General features: G+C 37.9%; 2 protein-coding genes across 2 annotated transcripts; both read right to left on the bottom strand.

Moving 5' to 3' along the window:
• Positions 1-1,348: 1,348 nt before the first annotated feature.
• LOC148096676 (perforin-1-like) lies at positions 1,349-2,028 on the bottom strand. The gene has a single exon (XM_087835067.1). The coding sequence runs from the start codon at positions 2,011-2,013 to the stop codon at positions 1,624-1,626; it is 390 nt and encodes a 129-aa protein (XP_087691193.1). The 5' UTR covers positions 2,014-2,028; the 3' UTR covers positions 1,349-1,623.
• Positions 2,029-7,408: 5,380 nt separating this feature from the next.
• Positions 7,409-11,158, bottom strand: LOC102788425 (type-2 ice-structuring protein-like). Its single transcript, XM_087835043.1, has 6 exons — positions 11,128-11,158; positions 10,307-10,438; positions 10,009-10,086; positions 7,871-8,022; positions 7,664-7,788; positions 7,409-7,583 (listed from the first exon to the last, which is right to left on the bottom strand). The coding sequence occupies exons 1-6, from the start codon at positions 11,156-11,158 to the stop codon at positions 7,409-7,411; spliced, it is 693 nt and encodes a 230-aa protein (XP_087691169.1).
• Between the last annotated feature and the right edge of the window lie 1,223 nt (positions 11,159-12,381).

The following is a 12,381-nucleotide window of genomic DNA, read 5'->3' as shown; positions in this document are numbered from 1 at the left end:
ACACAGAACCCACCGTATTAGCCAGAGGTCCCTTTACTACGGTTCGGAGCCGCGGACCTTCAGTAACAGTAATAAATCACAGTAATAGTACATTCACGTAGTTGTAAACAGCATGATAATATATTAAGTAATCCAAAGTATTAAGAATACGTTACTCTCATAGAGTAACGTAACGGAATACGTTACAGAATACATTTTGGGACATGTATTCTGTATTCTGTAATGGAATACATTTTAAAAGTAACCTTCCCAACACTGCCCATCACTCAGGCAAGAACCTTAACCCCAGCCTCCAGAGTTGAATGTGGGCCTTGTGCAGCCCCAGCCTCACTGTAACCTCAGTATCACAAGTATCATTTGCAACTTGGGCAGCCTGGACAGCTTGCATATCCAGGGCCAGTCTTTACTATTTAATGGTTTCTGTTGTTTCTTGGCTGGCTTTTCATTTTGTGATTCATGACGTTTTGTTTTTTTATTACAACATAAAAGCTTGGCCCCATTTAAGTCATGCAACAGGACAATTACTATTTTCATCTCTCTGTTGAAGATAAACCTCACAGTCAACAATGAAACATATTCACTGGATTAAAACGATGGTGCTGCTCTATTTTTACCTGTTACCATGGTGAATCCTGATATCACAGATAGATTTAGTGTGCATCTTTCCGTATCTGTTTAGTATGTGTGTCTTATCATTTCCTGTTTTATTGTGAAGGTTTATTTTCTTGTATGTGATCACTCTGAAACACTTAAAGCCTTCATTGGAATATGAAAAATAACAAACACAATGAGAAGAAATGTCACGCAGTGGCGGTCCTAGCCTGTTTGGCGCCCTGGGCGAAGACTCCCTCTGGACCGCCCCGCCCTCTCCTCCCTGTGCCGCAAGCAGCAGGCGCACCTCGCAAACGGAGGGCGCCCTTACTCCCACTATAAAGCCATAAAAAGGACAAAAAGGATTGTCCCAGTTTCTGGAACCTCAGAGGGGACTGGGGGCTTTGATGTTTCACTCCAGAATTAGTTTTTTTAACCATTCAGAGGTGGATTTGTTGCTGTGTTTTTGATCATTGCCCTGTTGCACAAGTTTGCTTAAGCTTCAAGGCACAAACCGATGGTCAGGCATTCTTAAAGTGACTTATTATTAATTCCATGTATGTATACGAACATACAGTCACTTCATGTTTCATTCAATTTATCCTAGTAACCATAGACTTATTCTCATATAAACATTAATTTCAACATAACTTCTTTTTAATTCAAATGGATAGAAATATTTTTTCTCTTTAAAGATCTGTTTGTCAGTCACAATATTCTCAATATGTTTCTTTTATTAAATCATACATGTCAGACATTCTCTGAATATTTGCTTAGTCATTTTATTTTTTTATGTTTTCATTGCAAGAAACTTTATTTCAATTGGTGAAACAAGGCAGCAAGGACTGAAGTGTAGTAGAAAGAGTTTACAGACTTTAAGACGTTTGATTTTTTGGTTAATGTGAGCATGATCAAAACCCTGAAAATGGATTTCAGATCTACTATAATAGCCTACATTGTTAAGCTGTGGTAAATGAAGGCTGCCTGTGGACATCAGATGTCATACAAATCTCTGCATGCCTACTGATTGTTTCAACCAAGAGTATAAGTGTAATGGAGAGTCCCGCCTTTGGTCAGGAAGCAGTCATGCTGATAGGTTCCAACCTTGAGCTTCCTTTTGCAGACTCCCAGCAAATCATTAAAGATCAAGTCATAGTCATAAACCTTGAGGGTCAGCGTGTCATTTTCCTTAGCTTTGAAATGGGAGAATTGCTCTTCCCACCAGGGGTTTGCGTCATTGTAGCGAACAGATGTTTTACCCAGAGAAGTAAAACCACAGGACAACTTGACAAAGGCATCTGTAGTTAACACGATAACGGTGGGAAGACCAGTCGCTCGCAGATTATACACCTTGAGTTGGGCTTCGACCATGATTGAACTGCACATGAGCAGCAAAAGGACGAGGGGCACACTAGAGTCCATGGCTTTGCTGGAGGCTGTGGAGAAGGAAAAGTAGATTTACATTTTAGCCAGGATACCTGGATCGACACAGTCAGCCTTGTGAGGGTCTATTTCATATTGGATGGAACACATTTATGCAATCCTCAGCATTGTCTATATATCCTCTGTGGACATTGCAGTGAACGGTGTTCCTGAGTCTGTACAGACATTTTCACTAAACAACTGTGTATGTTTTTAATGCAGTGCTCCAGGGTCATTGAGTGGTTTATCAAGGACATTGTATTGTTATCCCACCTGTTTACTCAAACCCTCCTCCCTGCACAGATTTTATAACCATGTCAACTCTCTTCTCCTTTACTTCTCTCATCACTACTTCACAGTAGACTCCACTCTGAAAATTAAATGCATCTATTGGTAACAGTAAAACTGAGTGATCCACTTCCACTAACCAGTAGTTTGGAAACAGCAAAGTAAGCCACCATTACAACCTTTACAACCTTTACAGTCAACATAACAAAAAAGTATATAAAATCACAAATACCTAACATCAGATTGGTATTTGGACAAAGTGTTCGAGGACAAAAGCTGGAATACTTTGTGCACATACATGTCGTCACTGTCGGTGCCAAAAAGCTCACAGTATCATTCACTGAGCCCTCAGGTTTCAAGGTAATGTGTGCGAAAAGATTAGTCTGCTAACAGCTGGTGTTGTTTGGACTGTGTTTCTGTTCACTTTGGTGTTATTGCATGCTTCATGAATGGGGTCTTTTCCATAAATGTGACCGACACTGATGAAAGGATGAAAAGCTCAAGAATCTCTATGTAAAAATACAACAACAACAACAACAAAAAAACGTTAACCAGTTCAGGGTCTCTAATATAGTATTTGTAATTAATATTTTATGTAGGAAAATAAAAAGGCAGCAGATTAATTTAAGGAAAATGTTTAACACAATGTGGTAATAAAATGAAATCAGTCATGTGAAATACTACAAATAAAAAGGGTTAATTCACCACACAATGTGATCAGATTATTATTAAAACATACAGTGGGAGCAAAAAATATGGAAAATAATTTAACTGTTTAAATAGATCTAAATGATAAATCAAAGACAATTGAAAATATTCTTCATGAATTTATTTTTTATCCAGTTTTTGGGTCTTTACCTGATTACACTGACCATCATTACAATTTTTCAAAGCAAAATGTTTTCTGTTGTTTTCACATTATAAAACATTTAGCACAACTAAAAAACAGTAACGACATGATCTAACTCATCTGGGAATTATGAGTTTGGATCCATCTTAGTAAATCAGAGGGTCACAAATGGATTTTACAGCACATGTTATTCTGATTGGATTAGAACAAGGAAAACGTTACATTGTAGACTTTTAATTTGAGCAGAAAGCAAGAAGGCAGTTCTAAACTCTTACCTGTACCTTGGTCTTGTCTCTCGCCACGTTCCCTGCTGTTCAGGATGTTTTAGAGGCTGACTTATCAGCTTTATGTCAACAATACACTGGCCACACAACCTGCTCAACTCCCATGATTATATAATATGTCTGAATTGGAACATCTGCTTATGGTGTCTTGTTTGGCCACCTTCTCCAAACTCTCAGAGTGCTGTAAAACCGTGTCACATCCAACTTGTTGCATAGGCCACTGTAAGGATCACTTGCTGTCACTTGATCCTCCTTAGCTGTTAGTTTTCAGTGTGCAGTGCAGTGCAGTTTGTTTGTTTTTACAGTCTAGGTATGCATGTGAGGAAGTAAAAAAGACAAAATATTTTAACAGCCAGGCAGAAGCTGATTTTGTGAAGAGTGAATAATGGATTTAAATGCTGACAAAATGGAACGTGGAAAGTAACTTGAATAAACCAAAAACGAGCCTTTATTGCGGCTGATACCAAAACACAAGAAACAAGGCGAGGTAAATATCCTTCGTGGTCCAACCTATCCCAGAATTCATAGTGAGCCACCGTCCACAATCATGTGCCCTAAGATGCTGAGTCTGTCCGATCCAGAACTTGTCCTCCGAATCCTTCATTTTGTATCTTATTTTTTCAACCAGGAGTTCCTAAAGGGAAATTTTGGTTAAAATTACTGTGTTTTCTGTGCCAAGATGACAAAAATGTAAGAATCAGAAAACATGAACCTGCAGCAACGTTTTATACCTGCTCCTCCGTGCTGTCTATCTTAACCAGGTCTCCCCTTTCAGCTCTGCAATCGTCTCTGCTCCTGCTCCAGGACAACCTCCTGGTGGAGAAATAATAGCAGGTTTCTCTGTGTTGCTCCCAGCCTTCTTCACATCTTAGAAAGGGCTCATCTTTGAGGGAATGCAGCAAAGAAGAATTTACTGTTCATATTTGTAGGAGTTGGAGACAGCAGGAGTAAAAATGTGCATTTAATAATGATAATAATAATAATAATAATAATGATAGCTGTGTCTCATAAGATTAAATTTCACTGATGGTCACACAGTTCAAGGTTAATATAATGCTGCAGTGTATGAGCTCCATATTCTTACCTATAGGAGAGGGTTTTTTTGGGGTTTTTTTTACAGTTTCCAGCATCAGTTCAAGGTTTCTGAGGGTTCCCATGGTTCTTATGAGTGCAAATTCTAGGAAAATTAAAAATAAGAAACACATACATGCCAGTAACAGTTAAGGTTTCATTTAATCTTTGTAAAAAACAATTACTGCTTATTGTCATCACTGGGGCAGACTGGGTTATTTTATGCCTTTTTTTTTTTAAATTTTTCCTGTGGTGGTTCTGAGTTCAAGGTGCAAATCAAGGTGGAGCGCTCGGGTCTGTCATTCTCACACCTGCTCTGAACTATTGCTATCAACCCCTGAAGTATTTGGCTGAATGACCAACAGATCTCTGTGGTGGTAATCAGGCTCACCTTACTATTAACCTGCATTCCTGTTTATAGATTTTTTATGTTGTTTTTGTTCTTGACAGTGGCCTCCAGCCTCACCTGGAATGCTTACTTTAGCTGCATTTCCACTCAGTTTGTGGGTTCTGCCCCTCCTCGTGAGCTCATTCTCACCTTCAAGTAATACTGTTCTAATTATCTCACACCATTCTCAGTTCTTTATTAGTTCTGAGGACATTTTCATTTTGGGCCATCATTCTATTATATTTAACTTGGTTTTCCATCTGTCCCTCTCTCTTGTTCGATATCTTGTTAATTCTTATATTTTAAACTCCTCTACTGCTGCTAAATTTTTTCCTGATATTTTTAATGTGGTCTTGCCTGTCTCTAAGGATGTTGATTTATTAACAGATCTTTTTAATAATCATTGCCTTGATGCATTCTTAATCATCCAGGTAAGTAAATCTCCAAAAGTTGATTCTGTTCATCTGGACGTACAGTGGGAGAAACGTTTCATCACTCATCCAAGTGACTTCTTCAGTCTCAGCTGACTGCAGGTTTCCCCAATCTTATAAACAGTACATTTGCATAATGACTGAAACCAGCCCACTGAAGGAACAATGGGCTGTGAGGTCAGTTCCTTCATCATGATTATGCAAATTCTCATGACCATTGATCAACAACCACTGATCAATGACCATAAGTATCATTCACAGAGTGTTGGGGAAGTCACGTGAAGATTCATCAGCCAGATTAAGTGTTTGCTTACAATTGACAGTGATAGCGGACATCATCATCGCAATTCCAATCAATACTCTCCACACAAACAAGCATAAACACACTCGACTATCACTAAATCAAATTTAACACTCATACACAAACACGATTTGTAATGACGCAGGTTCAGTGCAAAATAGGGCTCATTCGCTCGGTCAGCAAGTGGAGTAAAACCAGAGTCATGATAAACAATTTATACGCTGTGTTTTTTCCTGAATACTTTCTTCATGTTTACTGTCTAAGGACAGTGCTCGCAAGCACTCTCTGCTTATGAAAAAATAAATAAATTTTAAAAAAAAAACTTTTGTTTTGGTGGAAAAATTTAAATATCGGACAATCGAAAAATGATATGGCAACATAACATTTGGTTGTTTAGGTAGAGGGGGAAGTTTTAGGAGTGACGGCGAGAGAAAGAGAGAGAGAGAGAGAGACAGCAGAAAAAGAGAGAGAGCGAGTATTGAGATGTGAGAGATTTGAGACGTTTAGCGTGTTTGGAGTGTGCAGTTAATGTGTTGTCTTGTGTAGTTAGTGTGTAGTGTTGTGGATAGTTTTGTGTTGTGTGTCAGAACAATGAGGCGACTGCTGTCTCCAGGTAGAAAAAGGAGTGATACACCTGCTGCTGTCAGACCTGCAGGTATCAGGCTGTGATGTTCTCCTTTATAGTGGACAGAAATTATTTTTTCGCAGTGGTACAAATAATTTGTGTGGCATCTTATTGAATGCAGAACAGCTGATTGTTCTGTAAATAGTTCGAAATGGTTAAAAGAAAAAGGTAAAAAGTAAACGGGTGCAAATAACTTTGCAAACGTGTTTAGGATTTTAAAATTGACAATTTATATTTGCATTTAAAGTTATAAAATATGATTCATTAAACATGTTTGTGGTTGTTAAAGTAAAAAAAAAAAACTTTTCCTACTCGGATTTTATGTTTTTTGTCTGATTTTAGATCAATTGTGTTAATACAGTATGTCAAAATGAAAACATAACTGTAAATTCAGACACGTGAGGTTGTGCTGAAAAGGATGATACCAAACAAGGCAAAGTAAATAGTTTTTAAAGGTGAAAAGTAAAATCAAAAGTAGTCAAAAATGGCCAATTACACCCTGGATCCCAGAGGACTAAACTATTTTTTAAAGTAAATAGTTACTTTTCCTAGTAATTAATTACTTTTAGAATATTGTAACTCAGTTAATTTTTGGAAGAAGTAACTAGTAACTATAATGAATTACTTTTTCAAAGTAATTTGCCCAACACTGCACTCCAGTGACGTTTATTTATGTCGATTTCTCAGTTATAGCAGTACTGACAAGTGTCAGCCAATCAGGTGACTCCAAGCACTGTAATGGTCAATTCCACTTCTTTTTCAATGATATCTATTACTTACTCCATTTTAACACTTAACATTTCTTCCATTCTCCTTTAAATGTTATAATAATTAATAATTCCTTCAATAGCTATTTTATATATTCAGTGAAATCCAAAATGTGGTGGATTTTTTTTCATTGCTTAAAAGCTGTAAAAATTGGGACAATTTATAATTGAAAAAAATATTGAAAATTTCACAGGAGCTCACACATTCGTTGTACAAAATAATGAGAGCAGTAAGGAAGATACCAGATACAAAAATTTTATTTTCATTTATTTAATTGTGCTCTTTTTTTTGTCTGTTTGTCTGTTTGCAACAATTCTTTTAAAAAATGGCATCACTCCACTCTGGTGTTCAACATGGTGAACTGTATTTCAGAAAGATATATATTTAAGTTACACAGTTACTCCTGCTTTCTCACAAATACTTCTTTGAGGCTTTAAGCAGGACTGATCAAACCAACACTTCAGATCTTTATTTTCAAATTCTTCTCCCATCCTCACACAGTCCTCTCCATCACGATCTCCCTCTGTCACGTTGTTTGGCTCTTTGCCAGCCCAAAACTTCAAACTAAAAGATGAAGAACAGAAAGAAGTAAAAACTGGGAATATTAATTCTGGAAATGGAATTTTTTTTCACAACAATCAAACCTTTCATCCAGTAGTGATCCGTCCACCCACAACCATCTGCCCTCTACTGCTGAGTCTGTCAGTCCGATCCAGAACTTGTCCTCACCTTCTTTCATTAGTTCTCTCACTCTTCTCTCCAGGAATGCCTGATCACAAAAATATGAAGAAAATTACCTTATCTGACAGTTCTGTGCTGAAACATGTGGAAACATGACTAGTGTTTCATACCTGCTCCTCTCTGCTGTCTATCTTTACCAGGTCTCCTCCTTTAGCTTTACACTCCTCTCTGCTCTGTTTCCAGGATGATTGACTGATGGAGAAGTAATAGCACTTTCCTCCATGTTTCTCCCAGCCTTCTTCACATTTATAAAATGAAACATCTTCGAAGAGATTACAGCAACAATTTCAGTCACATGGCAAAAAAACAAACAAAACAAAAACACTGTTCATATATATCTATAAGGATGCAAATGTGTCAAAGACAAAATTCATCCAAATGTATTTATTATTTGTGTTTTCGGAAAGGTAGGGTGCACCGTCCTGCATTATTATTCTAACAGAGACTCTCTCTAAAGCAGGGGTGTCCAAACTCCGGCCCGCGGGCCGATCCATTTTTAATTGGCCCGCAAGTAATTTTATAAATAGAATCGAATATGGCCCGCACTTCAACTTTTGCTTGAGTGTATTGCACTTCTTAGTTTTAACACCAGGGGGAGCTACTGTCGATCAAGGCAGTTGCTCCACCAAAAAGGACAATCACAGAAGAAATTTAGCCCAAGTTAGTTACTAAACATGGCAGAACCAAAGAAGCGAAAGGTAGAAAGTCAATGCAGAAAATTTCAGACATGGTGGGAGAGTGAATATTTCTTCAAAGAATTCAAGGGGAAGTGTGTCTGTTTGATCTGCACTGAAATTATGGCAGTTATGAAAGAGTATAATGTACGACGTCATTATGAAACCAAACATCAGGCCTCCTACACTGGTGCTGAGCGAGAGCAGAAATTAAAGCAAAGGGTAGCTCTCCTGCGGGGTCAGCAACAGTAATTTTTTCGTGCTCAAAAGGTCCAGGAAAAGGCTACAATAGCCAGCTATGAGGTCGCCCAACTCATCGCAAGACATGGCAAGCCTTTTTCAGATGGAGACCTCATAAAACACGGCCTCGTTAAAGTCACCGAAATAATGCGCCCGGAAAAAGTGCAGGACTTCAACAACGTCAGCATGTCCAGAAATCCAGTTGTTGAAGACTCGTCAGCCAACATTAAACTGCAACTGTCTGATAAAGCTGTGCTTTTGATCTTTACTCCATCGCATGCGATGAGAGCACCGATGCCACAGACACCGCACAGCTGCTATTTTTTTGCGGGGAGTGGACGAGAGCACGAGCACTTTAGGTGAGTAAAAAATATATTCCACAGTACCCGTGTGTTAATGTGCAGGTACACATGCTTCAAATATCAATAATGCGCATCAATTCTGTCACTACCCTGCTTTTGCACACCACTTTCTTATATGCGTTTTTCTTGTTAACACACAGAGTACACACCGCTGTGCACTGCCCACGTACACGCAAAGTCAGCTGATCTCATCTGATGCAGATTTGCTCCTTGATCAAGTGACATTTGTCTGGATTTTTGGCACGAGTGGCGTCGGATCAGCACCTCGGCTGAATGGCCCGATTTACATACCCAGCGCAGCTGATACTCACCAGAATAATTTACTAAAATTATATGCACTCCTGTTATTAAGTCCAGCTCAGTCTGTTAATGTTGATAACGGTTTCAAACGAACGTTAATAGGCGTGTTGCTAAGCCTAATAACTTAAATAACAAACTTGAAATGTACCCGTCCCATTTTCCCCTTCATTGTTTTTTCTCTGTACTGTAAATCTTCCGTCTAAGAAGAAATCTGAGGCTGCTGTTCTGAGAATGAGCTACCAAAGCCTTTTCTGAATAAATCAATAAAGATCCATTTATGGAAAGCTGTGATGAAGGCAGTTTTGTCTTTAATTATATTCAACAATATAATATATTCGACCACTTTTAAGTGATTTTTCTAACTTTAATACACTAAAGTTAAGGTTATATAACTAATTTCTAGTAAGTGGCCCAGACCCTCCTATATTTTTATGTATGTGGCCCTCAGTGAAAAAAGTTTGGACACCCCTGCTCTAAAGTATAACTAATAATTAACTTTAATTTAATCAGGACTAGTTTTTTTCTGATGCTTGAATGTAAAAAAAAAAAACTATATTCTTTGTATCAGGTAAAAAAAAAAAACTAGGCAAGATTGGCTCATACTCAGCTATGTGCCAGCAGAACAATCCAAGTATAACCAAATATCACAGCATATCATCTTTATTTGCTTACCTGTAAGAACATTTTGACACTTCATTCTGAGCTCTTCCAGTTTTTTCAGTGATTCTCTGGTTTTCGTGTTTTCAAACGCTGAGTTAAAAAATAAGAGAAACAAAGATTTTGTAAATTAACAAGGATTACAAAAAACAAAAGAACAAAAGCCCTGAAAAAGATAAACACATAATCTTTAATTTGCTGCAAGTCTATTAAAACACTGAAGTGACACGATGGCTTGGCCAGTGTGCAATATGCACCTCATCTGATTTATAGAAAATGTAAAAATAAAAAATAAAATAAAATAAAAACTCACTCGCAAATTCACTGAGACGATAAATAATGAGAAGAGCCGCTGCAAGCAGAAGACAGAGAACCAGCAGTGCCACTCTCTCTGCCTTGACCTTTGACCCTGTGCTTGATTTTGCATGCCAAGAGTCAGTTTCACCTGATGAACATTTAGAGGAGAAACAGATGTGAGCCTTCAGAAAAGTGTGTATTCATCTGTTATAACAGTTTTTAAAATTTTCTCAAAATATAATACTATAGTACTACTATAATAGTACACTGTATTATAGTAGATTGTCAGTGCAAGAACAGTTAAGTTGATTAAGATGCTTTCCTCCAACAGGAAACATCCCATACGTGAATATCACCCATGTTAAAACATGTTTACATGTCACATGGTCAGTTCCTCTTTGTATTTGGTCTTGGTTACTTCCTTTTTCACACTTTTTAAACACTTAACAGTTTATCGTCTTTTTCTTTCTTACATATTTGTAAATATTGATTTATCCTCTCTGAGAACAATTACTTCGAATCTTTACATTTTTGATAACTGCAAGGACTAAAATTAATTGATATGATTAAAGAATGACTGGTGCCTCACCTTATAAGAGAATGAGTGGGCTTGGAATATTTTTAGGTCATGTACAGTTAATGTTGTTCTGTTTCAGTATACAAACCTTATTCTGTCACGGCTAGCGAGGTGTAGCAAATATGATGCAAATTAAAAATCATACATGGAATTTTTTTTTAAACAAATTTGTCAGATGGTTAAATAAACTTTCAAGTTTCAAAATAACTAGAATTTTCTGGCAATGATTTCATACGATTTTAAGGGGTTACTGGTCTTACCTTCTATGTAGCTCTGTGGACGGCTCGTCATGCTGAGGCTTCAAAATCCTGACTGCAGTGTTCGTCCAAATGTCTCTGAATCACAAAAACAGAACAAAATATTGATAAATTACGCCGATAAACTCTTTTTGTTATTTATTCTATTACTATGCATTTAATATAGATGTAGATAATCACTAGTCCTTATTCTAATTCTTTCCTTACACCTTACTGTAGGCTTGTAATAAGTACTAAATGACAACTTCATGTTTCACAGCTTTTAAAAACAACAACTTCCCTAAACTAAAGCGGATGGAGGAGGCATCATCGATCGTCTTGTTCCTCCTACAAGAGAAAAGTTGTTGATTTGTTGTTGAGATGTGTGCCTTGTGGTCTAGTGTGCTGCCTTCTCACATACAACACATCTGAGTTCTCTCAGATTGCTATTAAAAAAACAACACAAGTGTTTCAAATAAGAAGTGAGCAGGTCGAGGCAGAAAAAAAAACTGTTGATTGGATGAGCTGGTGTTTTAACATAACTGTCAGATGAAAAACAACACAAACATTGATCTTAAATTTGAGAAAACATGTCTAAACATAGCCATACGAACATATTTCGCAAAGAGAATGTTACTGTGATAATATAATGTGTGTGCGTTTGCGTTTAGCACACACAGCGGCCATATGTACCTTGTTAAGCAAATGTTGTTCATATTTTACAGGCTGAACTCAGTTTCAGGCACATAGATTTAAGTTGTCCAGTTACTGCTGGTTTTTCACAAATAGTTCTGTAAAGGTTCTGTGAAGGATGATTTAAACCAACAGTTCTGGCCATGAGCTGTTCACAGTCCTCTCCAGTATATTCACTATTTGTTCCATTTAAATTGTTGGTGTCCAGTTGCTGCTCCGCCATCCACCCACAACCATCTGCCCTCTATGGCAGAGGTCTCGAACTCCAGGCCTCGAGGGCCGGTGTCCTGCAGGTTTTAGATGTGTCCTTGATCCATCACAGCTGATTTAAATGGCTAAATTACCTCCTCAATAAGTCTGGAAGTTCTCCAGAAACCTGGTAATGAACTAATCATTTGATTCAGGTGTGTTGACCCAGAGTGATATCTAAAACGGGCGATCGTGGCTCAAGAGTTGGCAGTTCGTCTTGTAATCGGTTGCCGGTTCGAGCCCCGGCTCGGTCGTTGTGTCCTTGGGCAAGACACTTCACCCGTTGCCTACTGGTGGTGGTCAGAGGGCCAGGTGGAGCCAGTGTCCGGCAGCCTC

This window comes from Neolamprologus brichardi, chromosome 22 (assembly GCF_056152115.1).
Source record: "Neolamprologus brichardi isolate AB-2024 chromosome 22, ASM5615211v1, whole genome shotgun sequence".
NCBI lineage: Eukaryota > Metazoa > Chordata > Actinopteri > Cichliformes > Cichlidae > Neolamprologus > Neolamprologus brichardi.
Note: the sequence above shows the minus strand (reverse complement) of the source record. Positions and strands in the feature narration are given on the sequence as shown.